The sequence below is a fragment of the Corythoichthys intestinalis genome, chromosome 15 (genome assembly GCF_030265065.1).
Source record: "Corythoichthys intestinalis isolate RoL2023-P3 chromosome 15, ASM3026506v1, whole genome shotgun sequence".
Lineage (NCBI taxonomy): Eukaryota > Metazoa > Chordata > Actinopteri > Syngnathiformes > Syngnathidae > Corythoichthys > Corythoichthys intestinalis.
This window is the reverse complement of record NC_080409.1, coordinates 49,805,846-49,828,613: the sequence shown is the minus strand read 5'-3', so window position 1 is coordinate 49,828,613 and position 22,768 is coordinate 49,805,846. Positions and strand designations below refer to the sequence as shown.

Below are 22,768 nucleotides of genomic sequence, written 5' to 3'. Positions count from 1 at the left end.
GTCTCAAAATCGACGAAATTTTAGCTGTATCAAATGTGATACGTTTGGCAATAAAGGGTTAACTGAAGATTTTCAGACAGTTTGGTTCAAAATAAGCCATATTGACGTTGCTATTATCCGCGCTTTATATTGAGAAACCAAATTATAAGTACTTTCAGGTGTGTAGTTAATTTAAACCTCTGACGTTTATGAAAAAGCAATTGAAAATCGAGCGGGCCCGACTCAAAATGGCCGACAAATGACGCCGCTTATTCCTGTTTGCTCACAGCGCGCCCCAGACAGCTAGTTTTATACATCTGAACTGAAGAGTAGCCCTATGTTTGAAATCACGCGAGACTTGATAACTAGAGCAGAGTGGCGACGAGAGTACACGTTGTTGCTGAGTTGTCGGAGAGGGAGGAGAGTACACACAGAAGCCACAGTGGACTAAACAAAACATTTCAAAGGGTGCAGGGGGGGCAGAAGGACGGACTAAGAAGTCATGGCTTCGGGGGAAACCCTGTACATTGAGACGGACGGCTCCGAAATGCCCACCGAAATAGTGGAACTGCACGAAATCGAGGTGGAGACTATCGAAACAACTGTTGTCGGGGAAGACTGCGAGCACCAGCCTATGATCGCCTTACAACCGCTCGACACGGACGATCCGCACTCGATTCTCCCCCACCAGGAGGTGATTTTAGTGCAGACCCGGGAGGAGGTGGTGGGCGAGGACGACTCGGAACTGCACGCGGATGACGGCTACCAAGACCAAATACTCATCCCGGTGCCCGCCGTGGAGGAGGACTACATCGAACAGACTCTGGTCACAGTCGCGGGGAGAAGCTCGGCAGCGGCCCGGATGAAGAGAGCTGGAGCTGGGAAGAAGTCGGTTAAAAAGAGCTACTTAAGCGCCGCTGACATGGGCAGAAAATGGGAACAGAAGCAAGTGCAAATAAAGACGTTGGAAGGAGAGTTCTCCGTTACTATGTGGGCTTCGGGTAAGTTTGCAATCAATTCCAGCATTGGCTTTGTTCTCACTGTGCGTGTGTCGTCGTTACCAGGCCTCCGGCGAGGCCTTGTCCTCCGAGAAAAGTTGACGGCAATTTTACCACTCGAAAAGACTGTTTTGCATTGAATTGGATTGTTTTTGTTTTTATGGGAAGCCATGTTTTCTGTGCCGATGGGCGCCGCCATATTTCCCGGTCGAGAAAGTATGGCGGCCCGAAAAAATGGCGTTTATTTGGCCCGCGAAGATGGCGGCGAGTGCAGCTAAGTACGCTTGTCAATCCGCTAGGCCTCTATGGCGCAGTTCACGACGACGGCGGCGGTGGTGCCTTCAGGTACCCTCGTTTTTTTCCTCAACGTTCAACCGGCACTTTTTTTTTTTTTTTTACCTTGACAGTTGGTAAATTCGAGAAGCTAATTCCACATGAAATATGTTAAAACGAACATTTGTTTGTCTCTGTACCCCACTTTTAAAGTCTTACCGTTTATATAATTTGAGCGTGAACTCATTTTATAAATGAATTATAATAATTTTGTTAAGTTTATTAGGGCCTGAGCACCAAGTGGCGCAAGAGCCCAATTGAAATGCAAATAATTACAAAAAATAACTTTTTTCAAGGCAAATGAAAATGGCCAACTTGGAGGTCTGAACATGCTAAAAACTCACCAATACCTGCACATAGATGCGGCTTTGCGTAAATTTTGATAATTTTGCTACGTTGCAATAAAACATTCAAAAAAATAGCTCAGTGGCGCCCCCTTGAAATTTTTCAAAAAGGCCTCTACTATTGGCTTTTTTCAACATGGAGCGATAAAATTTGGGGATTGGATACCTTGTGCAAAACTGCTCCCAAAACTCCCTTGCACCCATATTCCAAAACCAACAGGAAAGCGGGTATTGTCAATTGAATGTGGGGAAAAAATGCAATTTTAATCGATATAGAGGGTGCACGTTAGAGCTTAGCCAAAGCAGTTAGTTGGATCCTCCTCAAAATTGGTGAGACTGTTCATAAGACATGAGATTTTGAGTTATTAAAATAGTGAACTTTCATTCACGGGCCTGAGGTGGGGTGCCAAAGTCGGCCATTTTTTTGGGCAACACGCCAAATAACTCCCTAATACAAGGTTACATCTTTTTTTTTTTACCATCTGGCAAGTATGTGAGGTATCCTAGCCTGCACACGACTGGATTGAAATATTACCCATTAGGCCTGGCGCCCTCTGCTTGGAACACGAAACACCCTTTTTTTACTAGACGAGACGGGCTTCTCCTCCAAGAGAAAAAAAAATCAATTGACCTAAAACCTGCATCAGGGGAGCCTTTAGACATGTGTTCAGGTGCCTGATGAAAAATACTGAGGTTTCGTTGATGCAGAGGTGCCCAAAAAGGACAGTGAAAAAGATCGTCGCCATTTTGTCTCCCCGAAAATTTTAAACAGTGATAAGTTTTTTTTTTTTTTTTTTTTTTTAATGTGAAAATGAGAAAAATTGGAGGTCTGAACATGCTCAAACTCACCAAAATTTGCACATATATGTGGCTTCGTGTTAATTTGGATAATTTTGCAATGTTGCGAAAAACACAAAATGGATTGGTGCGCCCCCTTTAATTTGTCAAAAAGGCCTCTCTTATTAGGTTTTTTCAAAGTAGAGCGATAAAATTTGGGAAGTCGATACTTTGTGCAAAACTGCTCCAAAAAGTCTCTTGCACCCAAATTCGAAACCCAACAGGAAATCAGTTATTTTGGATTGCATGAGAAAAAATATGCAGTTTTAGTCCAATATACAGGGTGCATGTTGGAGACCTTGGCACAGAGAGAGTTAGTTGGATCCTCCTCAAAATTGGTGAGACTGTTCATCAGACATATAAGATCTTAAGTTATCAAAATCATGAGTTTTCAATTACGGGCCTGATCTGGGAGGGGTGCCAAAGTTGGCCATTTTTTGGGCAACAAGCCAAATTCAGTAAGTGACTAATAACTACCTGAAACACCCATTTTTTACTAGACAGGCTCCTCCTCCAAGGGAAAAAAAATCAGTTGCCCTCAAACCTGGCTGATGAAAAATACTGAGGTTTCGTTGAAGCAGAGTGGTCCAAACAGAAAAGTGAAAATGACCGTTGCCATTTTGTCTCGCCTCAAATTTTGAACACTCAGAACTTGGCAGACATACAACAAATCTGCGACAAACTTCCTGTGCTTGGTGAGAGTCGTACCCTCAAGGGTCCTGTAAGGGTCAACTCTGCAGCACCAACTGGTGGCAACAGAAAGTCACTCATTTTACTTATGCATGTCCAGTTATTTTCAGATTAGTCATTGTAGGCTTAAGACCGTTAGTCATACTACATTTTAAGGCCCATGTCTCTGTCTGTTACCGCGATGACCTTTTGTTAGCCATTAAAAGTAGATTTTGTCAGGGACTTAGGCATCTTAGAGCCACGAAATTTGGCACACTTGGTCGAATTGGCCCAATTAAAAGATTCATTTTGGTTTGGATAAGGGCAGGGCTGCACAGCTCAGTAGCGACTCCTTTTTTGTAGGACCCTGTTCAATAGGGTTTTTTTCTCCTAGGTATGTGAATTTATTATCTCAAAAAAAGAGGCGAGTTTTGAGCAAGTTAGGTTCTCATGAGATGATGAAAAGGGGGCGATCTGCCACCACCCCAATAAACTTTTCTAGTTCTAATGGCTTTAATGTTATTTCATAAATGACTCATTGACGGTGATAGACGTCTCATCAGCGCTTATTGAATTCCATTTTTGTGATTTAGATGACAAGAAGGACATTGACCATGAAGAGCAAATCACGGGTGAAAACTCTCCTCCTGACTATTCAGAGTACATGACAGGGAAGAAGCTACCTCCAGGGGGCATCCCGGGGATCGACCTCTCGGACCCCAAGCAACTGGCAGAGTTTGCAAGGTATTCATGCGCTCGTTTAGTGGAAACTATACGATTAACGCACTCGGATAATGCGCAAATGATGGTTTTCGTATTTAGAATGAAGCCAAAGAAAGTGAAAGAAGACGACGCACCCAGGACGATAGCCTGCCCGCACAAAGTAAGTGATAACGTAGCAAGTCCATCCATTTTCTAGTCATGCAGCTATCAATTATTTAAGTAATCGATTAATCTCAAGTTGGTTAGTTCGAATAATCAAGTAAACAGATTAGGAGCATTTAATGTGTTGCAGACTAAATTTTAGGAAAGGACGTGTGAAGTTGCACTGCCAAAAGAGCGCTTTTTTCTAATTATGCAGAACTGCACTTTGATTTAATAAGAGCAATAAATGCATTTAAAAATAAATTGAAATAAAAACCTAAGCTTAGCTAATAAATAAATTAATAAATGATGATCGAAGTACAACAAAAGAACAATTACAAAACTGTTTTTACAAAGCTCTTAACAAATCATTCTCATAGTCCCACCAAACACTGCTAACTATATCTCTAAACTAAATTACAAATGCATCAACAATCGTATTAGCTCAAAAAAAAACCTCACAACCTTATGTTGGTCTTAACCTGGTGCATCTGGATCTGTCATGTTAGATGAATTATGTCATTCACTGTTGCCACGAGAGGGGGGTTGTATCGACTCAAATCAATAAAACTAAATGCAAACACTTTCAAAACATACCATTACAATGACACAAATGAAACGAATCCTCGAAGCAGAAAAAATTGTCGAAGCACTTTTTACGAATCAAATTACTCGAGTTAATCGATTAATCATTTTAGGGCTGCAGCTATCAATTTAGTAGTTGATTAATCTATCAATTAGTTAGTACGAATCATCGTGTCATCGGATTAGGATAATTCGCAAATCAAAAGTCCGCTAGCTTACATGCTATGAAATGCTAACTTTTTTTTTTTTTTTTAACAATGCTCTTAACAAATTGCTCAAACACATATTCCCACAAATAATGTAAATAAATCTATAAACTAAATTACGAATGCATAAAAAAATATTAGCTCAAACAAAAAACTTTCCTTATGTCGGTTTTAACAGGGAGCAGCTCGATTCAGCCATGTTGAATGAGTTATGTCATATTCACTGTTGCCGTTAGAGGTCAGTGTAGCCACTCAAATCAATAAAACTAAATGCAAACACTTTCAAAACAAACCATTACAATGACACTAATGAAACGAACCCTCGAAGCAGAAAAATTTGTCGAAGCTTTTGTACTAATCAAATTACTCGAATTAATCGTTTTAGGGCTGCAGCTGTCAATTTAGTAGTTGATTAACCTATCAACTAGTTAGTACGAATAATAGTGTAATCTGATTAGGATAACTTGCGTATCAAAAGTCTGCTAGCTTACATGCTACGAAATGCCAACTTTTTTTTTTTTTTTTTTACAATACTCTTAACAAATTGCTCAAACACATATTCCCACAAATAATATAAATATACCTATAAACCAAATTACGAATGCATAAAAAAATTAGCTCAAACAAGAACTTTCCTTATGTTGGTCTTAACAGGGAGCAGCTCGATTCAGCCATGTTAAACGAGTTATGTCATATTCACTGTTGCCATTAGAGGGCTGTGTATCTACCAAAATCAATTAAACCCTTGCCACGAGAGGGGGTTGTATCGACTCAAATCAATAAAACTAAATGCAAACACTTTCAAAACAAACCATTACAACTCCACGCTAATTAAAAGAATCATTGTGGCAGCAAAATTCGATTTGAAGTTTTTTTTTTCTAACCGAGTTACTCGAGTTAATCGATTAATCGTTGCAGCACTACTCCCAACTGAATAAGGGATACTCGTCTGACTTGTCAGTGAGTTGAACAGTGAAATAGTACAATAGAAGTGCAGCGTAATACAAATGTTCTAGACTTGAAATGCGTGTTGTCAACATTCTTTTTGTCCTCAGGGCTGCACTAAGATGTTCAGGGATAACTCCGCTATGAGGAAACACTTGCACACCCACGGGCCTCGTGTGCACGTCTGCGCCGAGTGCGGCAAAGCTTTCGTGGAGAGCTCCAAACTGAAAAGACATCAACTAGTACACACAGGAGAAAAACCTTTCCAGGTGGGCTTCTTCATATATGAAGTTCTTTACAGCAGTGGTAGCCAAAACAAGGGGTTTGGAATGCGTAGCCCTAGAGTTACAAGAAATTGTTCCCTGCCAATGAAAAGATGATATAATTGTGATGTATAATCTCAGAAATCTGTTAACGCCTTGAAAAGATTGTTCAGGTCATCTTTTGAATTCGCTACATTCCTCAAACTTTGGCTTGAATAATCAGATCACAATTTTATCTTGACTGGATATGACATTGTTTTCATAAGGTTACACTATACGTAGACAAAATGGGTGTTGGTTCAGGTTATAATTTTTTTTAATGTTGCTGCTTTATTCCTATGACATTCTACTTTTTCAAGTCAGCTAAAGAATATAGAATAAACAAATAGGTCAAGGGTTGGCAACCTTTTTACACCCAAAGAGCCATTCCGACCCACTTTCCACAGAAAAGACTTAATCATTTCAAATGCCAATATGTGCAATGTTGAGTCAATTCAACTGAATACATATAGGTAGTCCCCGGGACACGAACGAGTTCCGTTACTATACGATGGTCGAGAGGTGTCAGGTGAAATGCAAAGTCCAAAAACCTAGCGAACAGAAAAAGCACAAACCCCAATTGCAAACACTTGGCAAAGGGGGGGAAAAAAAGCATTAATCCTAGTTGGCACAACACGACTCCCACTTGCCAAAGCACGAACCCCAATTGCCACAACACAAATGCAAGAGGATGACCTGGAAGTTAAAAAAAAAAAAAAAGGACGGCACTTTGTATATTTTGCGACATGTGCTTTGTGACCAGCTCTACGGACCTCCATGAAGTTTCCCTCCTCAAATTTGACATAAAAATGGCATTTGTTCATAAATAAGCTGCAACTGTTCTCACTGTATTATGGGATATTTACACCAAAAGATATTAACCGGTAACACTTTGACAGCAGCATCATAATACTGTCATAAGACCAAATGAACCATCATGAAGCTTTCAACCAATTGGCTGCAAAGTTTCAAGAAGCTCTGCTGCCAATATGTCCAATATGCCTCCTAACATGCATTGCAGCACTACAGACGTAAATAATCAAAATTCATGTTCTATGTTAATTATTTCTCCAGTTACTGTTCCAGTTGTTTCATTCATTATTTTATAGTGGTGCTGTAACACTGTCATAAGACCAACATAATTATGACACTGCCATGAGAATTAATGAATGCTTATGACAGATGTCATTTTGTGTCATCGGGCAAATTATCTTTTTAAATAGATGTAAAACATCCAAGCTGGGCATAAAATGGGTTGCATAATTTGCTGGATGACACTTAATGACATCTGTCATAAGCATTTATTAATGCCCATGATAGTGTCATTTTATAATTATGACAATCTTATGGCAATCTCAAAGTGTTACCTATTAACCCAAATAAATCAACAAATAAGCCGCAGGATTCAAAATGAGGGACAAAAATAGCAATTTTTAGTCCGAAAATTACGGTATTTCTGTCATTTGTGCTATAATTTTTTTTTTGTCCTGCTACCATTTGAGATATAACACTTTTATAGGTTATTCCGAGGTCAATCAGTCTCCCATTTTGATTAAAAATTATCGTTTGAGCTGCTATCGTTTTATAGATATTGACATAGTAATTTCGAGTGAGGACGTCATAACACCCGTGGCTGACGTAGCATAGCAACTTTCTCAATAACAGAGGGGTGTCCAAACAACTAGTACTAAGGTATCAGAAATAGATGGCACCCTTTTGGGCCCATCGGGTAAATGGGGGGCTTGAGATTTGAATTTCGAGTGAGGGGGTCACTCTCAGCCCCTCATTTACTGCAAAATGGACCCGAATTCATTTGTGCTCGTTGTTGACACCCCCGTTATAGACATAGTTGATACGCTCCGTCAGCCACTTGAGTTGACGTCTTCACTCGAAATTAATGTCGCAATATCTATAAAACGATAGCAGCATAAATTAATTTTTTTTTTTTACAGTGTAAATAATTGACATTTTCATATAAATTTGGGTCTGATTGGGGTGGGGGGCAACTTCACGGAGGTCCGTAGAGATGGTCACAAAGCACATATGTATACAGGCATGAAAATCACTCATCTTTCGGCGAAATTCGCCGTTTTGAAGTCAAAAAGGGTGACCCACGTGAATTGTGTAGATCTGAGGAGAAAAGTTTTAAAGTGCATGTGACACGAAAAAGCATGTTTATTTCATAATACATGCGGTATTTTATGCTCCTGAATGATATGGACCGCTTGGATGTGTGTGGAAGCGATCGCTATTTTTATTTAGTTTTTTTAATCCCGCGCCATGAAAATGAGTGACTTCCGGCTTCGGTCTTGCATTGAGGAGGAGAGCGCTGTGACGTGTACGGTAGAAGACGTCCTCTTCACTATACAGCTTACTGTTGTGTATGAGGACGAAGGATTCAGCTGATTTTGCGGATTAATACGTTTATTTTTCGCATCACGCCAGCCAAACGGCTGTAGAAAAATCATTCTGTATGAGGGAGAGGCGTATGCTCCTTTTTGGAGTTTCAAAAGGTTCCCATTCACCGTGGATATTTACTGTGGGACCATTGGACTTACGAGGAAGTGAGTAAACATCTTGTTTTGTATTATGTCAAATACGAATACAGCGATTACAAAGTAAACACTACAAACTTTCTTTAAATAAAGGACTACTTACATTTGATCATTGATAGGCATGTAAAAAGCCATCCTCATGCACATTAGCAGCACGTTAGCTGCACAACAACTGCAGCCACCCTCCTCCGGGGAGCGAACTGTAAATTGCTCTCCGCCGGGCAGTTTGCCGATCCGCGAAGACAATCGACAACCCAGTCGTCATGTCAAATAATTGAGGCTAGTTATGTGTGATTTTCCGCTTTGAAGACTTTGAAACATCACTCGGTTCGGGTTAGCATGTCGGCTAGCTGTCACGCCTCTTGGTTTGTTTACATTCTCCGAAGCCGGGGAAGGGAAATGACATATGTCCGATTTAGGTGCCATAAAATATCGTTCGGGAGGTGCGACAGTAAAGGTGAAGTCGACAGTTTTGACCATTATGGAGTAATTTTGCCATGTTGTCCTGAATAAATGCATTTTTATTATTTCATATTCCATTGAGCACAAGACTGTTATTTGTCATGACCAGCCATTTATTTAGCAATTGGGGAAAATACTTGGATAAAAAGAATATCCTGTAAAAATATTGAAGTAAAGAGACTGAAACAATGACATTTTGCAGCTCTCTTCGTCGCGTTTTCCTCGTTCTGAATAATTCCCCCTCAATGGGCTGAATAGTAAAACCGATGAGCCCAGTCTACCGCTGACGTCATCCACCTGTTGGGGACGCTAAAGCCCTATAATGGTAGGCGTGGCTAACCGGCAGATTAAAAGACTAATTTCTCGTCATCTGCGCTTTGCTAAATTGTTGTATATAGTCGAATCGTCTCAAAATATGATTCTAATTCACATAATAATGCCATTTAAGACTTTTTTTCTCCTGTCGTATGCTCTTTAAGGGGGGGTGGGGGGGGTTCGCAAGTCCATCTAACTAACGACATGTTTAATTGAAGCAGCTAAGCCTGTGGCGATATGCAATGAGTCCATTTATCGCAAGGTAAATGAAAATCAACACGCCATAGTATTACAGTTCACACATACAAAATAAGGAAACACATCTATATTAAACACTGTACACTGAGACTAATTGGGGGGGGGACAACTTACTTTAGCTACTTTAGCCTGCTATAAAACATTGGCAGTCTTTTTAAAAACGCAAACTTGCGGTTAAAAGGTGACACTTCAAACATGAAAAATCGCTGGTCAAAAGCATTTGCAAACGAAAAAATGAAGAAAAAAAAAAGTGAGTGACACCACAATAAAGGCGTTCTATTCTACAAGCAATGACGAAAAGTTCTTTTTGCGGAGTGTAAAGTTGTTAGCGGTTTAGCGAACATACTTCCGGTAAACATTTCAAAAATAAAAGCACGTCACGTTTGTCGTATAAATAACAATTTCTGGAGTTAATCCCACATACTTCAGAATTAATACTATAAGATGTAAATACTATATTACTACAGAATTCAGATTTTACACTAAGAATCCCTTTTAAATGACACCCTACTTAAAAAATATGATTGGCAATTCATATTATGATTATTATAAATAGTAGTATACTATAATGCTAGACATTTTTTTAATAAGGATTGTTTTGAATAATGTTGGAAAGGCGAAGTCAGTGTTCTGAATCTGTTTACATTCCATTCTTTCGCACACCAACTAGTAAATGCTATCAGCGAAGCCTGCACAATAGTCACATCGTAGGACGTGCAATTGTTTTTCTTTTTTCAACATTTAAAATTTTGTTTTACTTCATGAACGCAGCAAGTGTGCAGATCCTGGATTAAACGGAGTTATAAAAATTTAGTGCCGATGGTGCCATTTTTCAGAGCATCGGAATTTAAAAACAACATACATTCATGCTTTTCTGCTTAATGCTCATACAGCACCACAGTGTCTCACTCTCCCTCCAGCTAGGCAGCGCGACCAAACTGTTTTTCTTCGTCAACAGTGCAGCTATTCCGAACGGAGCTATTCAAGTTATTTGGTGAAAATGTTCTCGTTTTAATATCGCAATATAATATCGCAAACTCCCCAAAAATCACAATGATAGTTTTTTCCAATAGACCCTACTCACGTGACGTCACAGCCACGCCCCCACGCCATGTTGTCCGGATACTAGTCATGTTAATGCATTAGCGCTTCGTAAATTCCTCCTATTATGGCGTGTTTTTCTGCTCGTTAACATTAATAATCAAAATGGTGAAGTCGTGTGTGGCGGTCGGTTGCAAAAACAGAGAAGATAGACGGAGAGACTTGAATTTTTACCGTATTCCGAGAGACCCGAAGAGGAGACCGAGATTGACTGCTGCAATTCGACGAGAAACAACTACCACAGATTACGTAGTAGTCATTTTATATCTGGTAAGATGCATTTAATATATATTTAGAGGGTTTTGGGCTGAGAACCACAATTAAGATCATTGCTAGGCTAATTGCCGACAACATACACTCAGACGTTGTGAATGAACTACCTGAAAATATATAATTATAAGGGGATAATCAGACAGTTGTCATCCAATTAATTTACAATTTCACTATTGAGGTCAAAAGCCAAAAAATAAATTCAACTAGGGACAATCTGGAGTAGTGCTATCGCACTTCATATTTATTACGTATTATATATGTATACAGTGAGAGTGCTATTGCTAAACCATATAAACATTAAAAGCCCTAGCTCCATTGACAAATGATATGAAATACATTAGACTTGACAGTGGATGTTAGCAAGAACAAAAGATTATGAATTGAAAATTTCGTAACTCACCTTCCGAGCACAAGATTCCTGCCGAATTTTCGTGTACGAGGACCTGTTTCACCCAACCAGCAACGTAGCATTTATAAGCCTCCAAGCTCTTAAAGTTTTTCAAACTTTCGTGAGAATAGGCTGATTTTGTGTGGACAAGATAGTTGTAAACATCCGGATATCAGATGTCAGGCGAAGCCAGCGGGTCGAAAAACATCGATTTAGGCATCAAATACGGATCTGGCGAATGGATAAACTGAAGCTTTTCCACGTAACGCCTTTTATGCAACGGATCCAATGAGTTTACAGCGTCAGATAACACTGGGGCTTCCATGAATTGCTCTATAACTTGCTCGACTAATTGAAAACAATGAGAATAGGTCTGAAAAAGAGGTACAATATGGCGGCCGGAAACAGCGACACGCCCATTTTGTGACGTAGGTGAGTAGGGTCTATAGGGTTCAGGCGTACTATCAGCATTTGACCTCAGTGTTCATGTGTGATTAATTATTGTTACTTACATGTTTATTGTACTTTAATAAAGAAATTAAGTGTTCCAAAATGTTTTTGTGAATTAATAAGTGTCAACAAAAATTTCATTGCCAAATTGGTTTAAAAAAAAAATTTGCTGACTAATCGGGAGAAAATTAGTCATTTGGGACAGCCCTACCGGAACATATTTTCTTCTCACCTTTTTAACCCCTGACCCATTTTCATGCCTGCATATAAATTTGGTTCTGACGGGGGGGGGGGGGGGGGCAACTTAACAGAGGTCCGTAAAGATGGTCACAAAGCGCATATAGCAATATACAAAGCGCCATCCTTTTTTCGTCATCTTGCAGTCGTGCTGTGGCTTTTTGCATTCGTCATGCGAGCCATTGTTGTGGAAGTTGGCGTTCGTGCTTTTGCCAATTTGCAATCGCGCTTTAGGAATTGGGGATCTTGTTGTGGCAGTTTGGGTTACTGCTTTTGCCATTTTGCAGTCGTGCTTTGGCAAATTGGAGCGACGTTGCGCCAGCTTGCAAAGTGTTTGGACTTTGCATTTCACCTGACACCTCTCAGGCATCCTACTTTAGAACTATGAGGGAACATCATTTGAGAACCCTTTCCCAATATAAATAAATGTGTTCTTTTCCATCTCCAGTGTACATTTGAGGGCTGCGGCAAGAGGTTCTCCCTGGACTTTAATTTACGTACCCACGTGAGAATCCACACGGGGGACCGCCCGTACGTGTGCCCTTTTGACGGCTGCAACAAGAAATTTGCCCAGTCTACCAACCTGAAGTCTCACATCCTCACACATGCCAAAGCAAAGAATAACCAGTGAACGGGAAAGGAGCAGACACTTGAGGACACACGCCGCGTCTCCTTGACAATTGACGTCCTGGGCCGGCTTGCTTGGGAGACAACAATCTTATCTTTTTTCCAACACAGACCTTTAAAAGACTTTCTCCGTATGAGTGTGGCGAGGCCTTCCGACTCAAATTGAACTCTTTTTACTTGGATCTCTGCAACCACATACCTATTTTTACCTTAAAAAATCGTACGATGAAATATTTTACATGGAAGCAAACGTCAAAACAGGTGCAAGCAGCAGTGATCCTTTTTCAATTTTCTACTTTCTCCTAAGTGTGCATATTGTACACGAATTGACTTAAGTGCTGTGTTGATTGAGAGGATCTCTTTTGCTTTTTCTTTGAGGGATTGAATGGATTTCATTTTGTAAAATGCGTTATCGGTCATGTTGTAGATAAAAGCATTGCTGATTAAAGTGCTTTCCCTTACATTGTATTCTTCCACAATTGAATGTCATTGGAAAATGAGTCTAATCACCAACAAATACTGTTTATTAGTTACAGCAATGAAAGCGTAACTGCACGGCAGCTCAGTTTTGGCATTGACTCAAGCACTGGTAGTATTTGGCACTATCAAAATCATGACATCACACCACAGAACATGTAGTACTTGATTTATAGCTTTGGAATTGGTACCGTATTTTTCGGACTATAAGTCGCACCAGCCATAAAATGCCCAACAAAGAGGTAAAAAACGTTTAAGTCGCATTTTGGCGGGAAATTTACTTGATAAAATCAAGGCCTGCAGCTATCGAATATTTTAGTAATCGAGTAATCGACTGAAAATTCTATCGAGTAATCAGATAAAAACTTTTTTTTTTTTTTTTTTTTTTTTTAGGTAAAGAACAATTATAAATATAAATGAGAAAAAAAAGACAATTAATCCAATATTGAACCATTTTCAGTCAATCAGTGTCTTTATTTTCGATGTACATTGTTGAAAACAGCCAACAATTGCAGAGATGTGACTAGAAAAAAATATTCGCTTTCACTCAAAAAACTAGACCTCATATATATATAAATATTTCATACCTAAAAATGCCATTACGCTTGATAACACACATCACTTAAAAGCTACGTGTTTTTCCCCACGTGTTTCAATTTAGTTTCCATTTGTGTCAAGCTATTTTTAAGTTAAGTTTTAAGTTGGTCTAAACTGTAAGTACTGGTAAGATTTTGAGTTTTTGCAGTGTTCAACATGTATGATACCTGCTGTATTGGAGCACATTTCTTCAGCAATGACTACTGAGCTAAAACAGTTAGCTTTATTATGTTTTAATTTTACACCCTCATCACTCTACAGCGCTGTGTTTTTACAGATTAAATAAAGCCTGTATGTAAGACACGTTAGCCATGCATCGACAGTGGTCATAATCAATAGAAACCTAGCCCTCCGAAGGGCTAACGTTACGTGAGCGTGTGACAGTAACGTTATATTCATTAGCGATGAGAAGTCTACTGCTTAAAGATGGCGGCTGTTTACTCACGCTGCCCAGACCCGGCCAAGTCTGTCAATTGGCATCTAGTCCTAAATGCATGCGATATCTGAGACACATCGGACACTACCTGCTACCAAACTAGCATCATGCGGGCGTAGTTTGTAGCGGCAAGTTTTTTTTTTTTTTAAATTGCTTCTTCCTCTATGCACGTAACATCAGCGCGTTGTCCCGCATTAAAAGTAGTCCAGGCAAAATTAAACGGATCAGTTTTTAAACTCGAGTTGCTCGAGTATTCGTTACAGCTCTAATAAAATCCAACACATAGAACATATATGTCACCTTGAAGGGCAAATTAAAATAAGAATACAATAGAGAACAACATGCTGAATAAGTGTACAGTATGATAATGTTACATGATGCATGAACAACAAAATGCGAACGTGGCCGGTATGTTAACGTAACACAGCTATTAAGAGTTATTTAGATAACTATAGCATAAAGAACATGCTAACAAGTTGACCAAACCATCAGTGTCGCTCCAAAACAACAAAATAACATGTAAAATGATATAATAATTAGAGGCGTGCAAAATTTCCGATTCTTACGATTATTCACGATTCGGCCGTGGAAGATTCGAGAACGATTCACAAACATCCAAATTCCGATTATTGAATTATACCAGGTAAAGCGGTAATAAAACACAGTCAGTGCGGTCTTCAGGACGCAATGAGGAACGGACAGAGAGTAAATATCATGTTCAACTCATGCCGCTAAATTAAAAAAAAATCATACCTGACTGCGGCTGACAGCCGCTACCAACAGCGCCCAGTTGCTACAAACATACGGCTATAGTATATATCACATATATCTAGAACTAGATGTGAAATGACGGACGACGGCCGTGTTAGATCATATACCAAGAACTAGATGCGAAATGACACTTTCCCGCGCTAGTAAACAGGCGCCATCTTAAAGCAGTAGACTTCTCTAGAAGGCTCTGTTGTAGCGAACCTAATTACTTTTTATCTAAAAAAATAAAAATAAAAAAAAATCAGCAAAATCTTGACTTGAATCTGTCTTTAAATGATGAAACAGTTTTAAAACTTTCACGTCGAAAGTAGACAGAGGGGAATTATGGACTAACGGGAGCAATTTTAACAACGTTAACGTTTTATTCACAACATTAAATTAATTGAATGTAGTTTAAAGCTGCTGATACAGAATGGGGACTTGAGTATTTTATTTAAGGTTAACTTGATACTGAAATAGTAGTTTGTTTAGCCTAAGAGGATTTTTGAACAATTTTGGAACTAGTGTACAAAAATTTTAAAGGGGGGGGGGGGTGTTGTGGTGCATCAATAATCGATTTATAGTCGAATCGGAGCCTCCGAATCGTAGTCGAATCGTTAGGTGCCCAACGATTCCTACCTCTAATAATAATGTGTTAATAATTTCACACATAAGTCGCTCCATTAAGTCATGAAACTGCGACTTATACTCCAAAAAATACGTTACTTAAAAAAAAAAAAAAAAACTTTAAAAAATGTTATTCCAGTTTTTTTTTTTTTTTTTTTAAATATAGTCATAAAAGGATCACAAACATTCAACACAAGCAAAACTGTGGATTAAAATAGGTCCAGACATAGACTTCACTATCAGTTGACAAGATTGTTCCGTAGACTTCATAATGTATTGGCGGGGCTGATTCGTAGGGGGCTAATCTCCGTCAAAGCGGACCGAGTGGAAACACAAATAGCTTTTTCCGTTGAAAATTCTTGTGAATAAATGCTGAAATCATTGAATTCTTTATAGATATAGACGTAACACAGTCTCGATTCTTGGTTAAGAGCAAAAAAAACATGGACCCTAATTTTCGGACTATAAGCCGCTACTTTTTTCCCCTCATTTTGAATCCTGCGGCTTATAGTCCAGTGGGGCTTATTTGATGATTCATTTGGGTTAATAGGTAACACTTTGTTTGACAGCGGCATCATAAGACTGTCATAAGAACGTCATAATTATGACATGACACGACACTATCATGGGCATTACTGAATTATGACAGATGTCAAAATGTGTCATGTTGCATATTATGTCACCAACTCCATTTATGTCCAGCTCAGATCTTTTACGTCCATTCAAAAGTGAGATAATTTGCTGGATGACACTAACCGACATCTATTATAAGCATTCAATAATGCCTATGACAGTGTCATGTAATTATGACAGTATTATGACACCACTATCCAAGAAAATGTTACCAAATACCATAACTAGCAATTAATGAAACTGGAACAGTAACTGAAGAAATAATTAGCATAGGACATGAATTTTGATTGTTTTTACATATATAGCGCCACAATGCATGCTAGGAGGAATGTTGGATGACAACAGTGTTGACAGCAGGTGGCAGCAGAGGTTGACTGTCTCCACCAAGGGAGCAGTGATGGCCAAATGAGGATTTTTAAAACAATAAGGCTTTGCACCAAATTGGTTCAAAGCTTAATGGTGGCTCATTTGGTTTCATGACAGTCTTATGATGCCGTTGTCAAATGAAGTGTTACCTGTTAATATCTTTTGGTGTAAATATCCCATAATACAATGAGGACAACTGCGGCTTATAGTCCAGTGCGGCTTATCTATGAACAAATGCCGTTTTCATGTCAAATTTGGTGGCTGGCAGCTTATAGTCAGGTGCGCCTTATAGTCCAGAAATTACGGTAGTTAGCATTTATTTTACGTAAATATTGCGAACTATGATGGTAGTCAGTCAGCAAATTAGCGACCGCCATTTGTAAACAAAGCTCTTTCCATTGAAAATTCTTGTGAATAAATGCTTAAATCCCTGAATTCTTTATAGGTATGGAAGTTAGCATTTATTTTATGTAAATATTGCGAAGTATTATGCCAATGCTGCAGCGGCTAATTCCTCCCATTGATTTTTACACATTTCAAAATGCATGCATGGTAAGAAAAATGTAATAATTAACTTGAATCCTCAAAAAAAAAAAAAAAAAAAAAAAAAAAAAAAAAAATCACTCCTGAGACAATCCTTCCTGTTTGTATGCAGTACAGCTTTTGTACTTTTTCACCCTAAATCCGGCGTTGGATCATTGCATGTGACCGACTGCTAATAAATGTAGTGGAATGTGGGACGGCCCCCTTCGGGAAGGCGTGACGCAGTGACTGGGGAATGTGTCACGTCAATATATGATGAAGCATAGATTATGTATGAAGTATATAACAGCTCCTACAGATATTGCGCCACGGCTTCCCGTAGGGGGCCGGGCCAAGCAGAGCGTCGTGTAGGCTTTCACTGCGATAAACAGGTGGAAACAGGACGAAGGTTTTAGCGTATACAAGCAGGCAGGAGTTTCTCGAGTGATTTGGTCAAAGATTCGAGGTAACTTATTACAGTGATCCGTCATTTTTCGTTGTTAATGGGGACCAGAACCCGCTGTGATAAGTGAAAAACCGTTAAGTAGGCCGTCCCATAAATTTTTTTTTTTTTTTGTGTGTGTGTGTGTTCAATGTGTTTATTCAGATTTAGCATTGGAAAAAGATATATATATGTATAAGACTTGTTTAATTTAAAAAATAAACTCTTATGTATGTGTGTATATATTAGGGCTGTCAAAGTTATCGGGTTAACGGGCGTTCATTTTTTAAATTAATTACGTTAAAATATTTGACGCAATTAACGCAGATTATCCGCTCAGACAGGTTTAAATGACGGTACAGTGAAACGCTCACTTGTTAATTGTGTTTTATGGAGTTTTGGCGCCCTTTGCTGGCGCTTGGGTGTGACTGATTTTATAGGCTTCAGCACCCATGAGCATTGTGTAAGTAATTATTGACATCAACAATGGCGGGCTACTAGTTTATTTTTTGATTGAAAATTTTACAAATTTCATTAAAACGAAAACATTAAGAGGGGTTCTAATATAAAATTTCTATAAATTGTACTAACATTTTTCTTTTAAGAACTACAAGTCTTTCTATCCATGGATCGCTTTAACAGAATGTTAATAATGTTAATGCCATCTTGTTGATTTATTGTTATAATAAACAAATGCAGTCCTTATGTACTGTATGTTGAATGTATATATCCATCTTGTGTCTTATCTTTCCATTCCAAAAATAATTTAAAGAAAAATATGGCATATTTTATAGATGGTTTGAATTGCGATTAATTGCGATTAATTACGATCAATTAATTTTTAAGCTGTAATTAACTCGATTAAAAAATTTTGACAGCCCTAGTATGTGTGTGTGTGTGTATATATATATATATATATATATATATATATATATATATATATATATACAGTGTATCACAAAAGTGAGTACACCCCTCGCATTTCTGCAGATATTTAAGTATATCTTTTCATGGGACAACACTGACAAAATGACACTTTGACACAGAAGAGGCCTCCTCCTGGGGTGACAGCCATGCACACCCATTTGATTTAGAGTGCGGCGTATGGTCTGAGCACTGAAAGGCTTAAATACTTAAACGTTTTCGAAAATAGGCCCAGTTTCTCGCCAACTGATAGTGAAGTCTATGGTCTAGATTCATAAGTGCAAAAATATGTTAAAAAAAATATTTTTTGCATCCGTGATAAATGGTAACATCGCATTACTGTAGTTTGCTCATCAGCTGGTAAAATCTTTTGCAGAAAAAAAAGGCAAAATTCCAATTTTGTCAGAGCATAAAAATACAAACAATCAGTAACTTTTTGATTGGCAATTGAAAAATCATAAACAGATCGTACATACACAATCACTTTTTGAAACCTCCCTGCAGACCTGAGTAAATCAATCGTACAACTTCAAATGAAAGTCCAAACTCACACAGCATTAGCAGCTAACATGACTGTGTAGATGTTTGGTACCTGTTCTCAAGCGTGACTTTCATTGAGATAGAGCAGCCACAAGTGCAGGGTAGTTAGGTGTTCCCCAGCCCGTCACCGGGTCCCATGATGGTGCCGTGCAGAATCCTTGACCTTGAACTTGCTCGTCGAAGCAGCCCAGGTGACAACCTTCAGTAACCTGAAGACACAATTCACATTCAATACTGTTCATACCGTGCATATAGTTTTTTAATGAGCTGAACTAGCTTTAAAAAAAAAAAAACTGCTGAGACTAAACATTGGCGTAGATAGTATCGTTGAGAGGTGATTCAATGTGCTTAATTCAGTTAAGGTAAATAAGCCTATTTTCATTTTTCATGTTTTCAAGACGGCCCTGATTATAAGCCGACCCCCTCTTTTTCAAGACTCAAGTTTGAAAAAAGACTTTTTGAACACCAAATTAATTTTTATACAGAAAATAATTACAGTACATCTGAAACAAATGATAATAACAATATATTTAAGAGAAAAAGCATGTTATTTTGCCTCATTCAAATCTTAATATCTGAACATTTCAATATGTAAACTAAAGTGAAATCACATTGGTAAATGAATGGCTTTTGGTTTTTGAAATGTAAATAAACCAATCTATTATGATAAAACAACAAAATTCCAATAACTGCATTAACCATCAAAGTGAAGTCTAACTAACTGCAGTCTTAAAACAAATCTAAATAAGGAAAAACATTGCAATAAAATGATCTAAACTGGTTAAACTTGAGAGTAGCTGAGATCTGACATGACATTGTTGCTTCAATGATATCTGGCGCCATCTGGCGTTGTGAATGGGTATGACGTCTAGAGCACGAATATAAGACACCCCCACTTTTTAGGTCTTATTTCAATGCAAAAAAACACAATTTTCTATTCGGGCCAATACGGTAATTGGACAAATATACTGAAGTTTTCAATGTTAATGTATTCTAATAACGATCAGTTTTTTTGGTTTTTTTTAAATAACGCTGTTAGAGTACAACAGCATTTCTGACGGCGTCATTTTTTTGAGTGGTGGGTAATCTAACTTACTTTTCCCCATGTTGCAACATCATTACCATTACTGAAGATGTGTAGGGGGCTTCCATAAGGTGTCCTAATTTTTTCACATGACTGTATTTATTTTGATGCTTCCGCGTATGTGGGTCAGTTTGCTCAACGCGTCTCGGACTGCAAATTAGTACGCATGCGTAATACTTGAGCAGGCTCAATGGACAAAGGCAGTCTGAATGGGCACGCCAAAAAAACATGACAAAAAATCAGAATTGTGCATTAACCCGTTGGTGTTATTTGTCCATTTTCTGGCTTTTTTTTTTTTTTTTTTTTTAGTTTTTTTTTTTTGTGTTTCATCAAAGAAAAAGATTTGGAAAAATTACACTAAGGAGCTAATATTTGCCGAGGATAGTAAAAACATGTAAAGATCAAAATGGGACCATGCCTCAATTTCTAACTTATTGCAAACAGGTTGGGGAGATTTGAACTAAATTCTTGTAATAATGCCATGTTCTGGCTCATTGACTTCCATTATAAATCATAGTTTTTGATAAGCTGTAAACCTGATGTGTTATAATCAGTGTTGTTAATAACGGCGTTACAATATAACGGCGTTACTAACGGCGTTATTTTTTTCAGCAATGAGTAATCTAATTACTTTTACTGAGGCGGGAAAGGCGTGCGTTACTATGCGTTACTAAGTTGGTTGAATAAAAAAAGTCTGAGAGAAACGGACTCACGGGGACGAGAGCAGAGCAGCAGTGGGGAAGACGCCGTTGCAACCGCGATGCTAGGTGGCTCCAATAATACCTGGCTGTAGCCATAACCGACAAACTACGCCCACATGACACGGTAGATATCATATTATAGAACTAGATGCAAAACTGACACAGCTGCATTGCCAACATGTTTTAAGGACTACATGCGTTAGTAAACAGCCGCCATCTTAAAGCAGTAGACCTCTCAGGAAGGCCCTGATGTAGAGATCCTTCCTAGCGAACCTATTTTTTTTTTTTTTTTTTTTTTTAAATCTAAAATGCTTCTAAATCGGCAAAATCTTAACTTAAATCTATCTTTAAATGATGAAACAGTTTTAAAACTTACACATGTTTAAAGTAGACAGAAGGGAACTAATGCAATAACGGGAGCAATTTTAACAACTTTAACGGTTGATTCACAACTTTAAATGACTTCCACACATAGCAAAGGTTACTAGCTAGTTATCGCAATACCCTTGTGTCTAGTTAAGTGGAGGGTAAAGAATTGGGGTAGGGCCAATTGTCCCCCAAATCCTTTAAACTTCACATTGTGTGACCTGTTTTTTTTTTTTTGTTTGTTTTTTTTTTGAGAAAAAAAAAAAATATCACTAGTTACTAGGCCTGAACGATATATCGTTTAAACATCGCCATCGCGATGTGCGCATGCGCAATAGTCCCATCGCAAGGACGTGCGATAGTTTTTTCATTTCATTTTTTTAAATCCACAAACGTTTGTTTTGAGCAAGGAGCGAGAAAGAGAGTGCACAGTCTCTCATTCTCTCCAGCTCGCAGTCATCGGCTCCTCCCCCTCCCCTGCTAGAGCGGAGTGGAGGGAGGAGGGGCCGAACAGCAGAGCGGAGGGAGGAGGGGCCGTTTTCAAAGTGAAAGCAAGCAATCAAGCAGCACGTTGAATAGGGAAGACTGTCTCCAAAAGGAGTTTTGGAAGTATTTTGGCTATCGACAAGAATATAAGGAACAAAAAACAGCCCTGTTGACAGTGCCTCGCCATGGTTGCCTCAACAAGAAGTAATCCGTCGAACATGTGGGACCATTTAAAACGCAGGTATCTATGCATTCCTGCTACGAGCTTCCCATCAGAGGCTTTTTAGTACAGGTGGGAACATTGTTACGTGCCAATGTTGTTGTCTCAAGCCTGCAATGGTGAATAAACTAGTAGTCTTGGCCAAAAACCTATGAGACCCAGTTGAGAATTGCTGAGCAAGGAAGGTGGACGATATGCAGACAAATACATAAATTTGGGAGTTAAAATGGTTCTGTTATTCATCAGTTATTTGCTGTTATTCAGTTCAATTATTTACAAGTTCAATTGAGTTTCTGTTTCTTTTATATTTAAATTAACTGTAAATCGTATTTTTCAAATAACTATAGTACAGCTGCACATAAAGTTTTGATACTTAATATTTTTTAAATATTTTTACAACTTTGTTGCAGTTTTGCAGTTCTATATTGTTATATTTTGTGTAAACAACTCAGGGGACTAATGCACTTGCACTTTTATTTGACAGATTTAATATTTAAGTTCAAATATGTTGACAACTTTATTGTTTTACTGAGGTTCTTATTTATTGTTATAGTTTGTGAACAACTCTTATTTTTCATATTTAATATTTTTGTTCAAATATGTTTACAACTTTGTTGTTATTTTACCGAAGTTGTTATTTATTGTTATATTTTGTCAAAAACTCAGGGGACGAATGCACCTGCTCTTTTATTTGTCATTTAATGTATTTGCTGCTGTTGAAGTGTCAAATATTGTGTTCAAGAAAGTATCTATTTTGTGCAGACATCCCTTCATAATAATACAGAAATCTTAATCATTCACAAATGAAACCGTATTATATGAATACACTGTGGTCACGGTGTGTCATGCAAAGTATTTCCAAACAGCTA

At 38.3% G+C, this 22,768-nt stretch overlaps 2 protein-coding genes across 3 annotated transcripts in view; one reads left to right on the top strand and one right to left on the bottom strand.

The window, feature by feature from the left end:
- Positions 1-262: 262 nt before the first annotated feature.
- Positions 263-13,583, top strand: yy1a (YY1 transcription factor a). 2 transcript variants are annotated; one of them, XM_057859316.1, is made up of 5 exons: positions 272-980; positions 3,754-3,904; positions 3,983-4,043; positions 5,871-6,029; positions 12,550-13,582. In XM_057859316.1, the coding sequence occupies exons 1-5, from the start codon at positions 482-484 to the stop codon at positions 12,730-12,732; spliced, it is 1,053 nt and encodes a 350-aa protein (XP_057715299.1). In that variant the 5' UTR covers positions 272-481; the 3' UTR covers positions 12,733-13,582. The 2 variants fall into 2 exon arrangements, with proteins under 2 accessions (XP_057715298.1, XP_057715299.1); XM_057859315.1 differs by having other exon boundaries at positions 263-980; positions 3,754-4,043; positions 12,550-13,583.
- The window catches only part of tpp1 (tripeptidyl peptidase I), a 30,601-nt gene continuing 20,053 nt past the window's right edge, over positions 12,221-22,768 (bottom strand). Inside the window, exon 13 of the mRNA XM_057859314.1 lies at positions 12,221-19,251. Coding sequence (XP_057715297.1) covers positions 19,114-19,251 — 138 coding nt within the window. The 3' untranslated portion in view covers positions 12,221-19,113. The remainder of the gene's footprint in view (positions 19,252-22,768) is intronic.

Coding starts and splice junctions, on each gene's coding strand:
- yy1a (XM_057859315.1), top strand. CDS start 482: ATGGCTTCGGGGGAAACCCTGTACATTGAGACGGACGGCTCCGAAATG. Junction 981..3,753: donor CGTTACTATGTGGGCTTCGG/GTAAGTTTGCAA, acceptor TTTGTGATTTAG/ATGACAAGAAGGACATTGAC. Junction 6,030..12,549: donor CAGGAGAAAAACCTTTCCAG/GTGGGCTTCTTC, acceptor TTCCATCTCCAG/TGTACATTTGAGGGCTGCGG.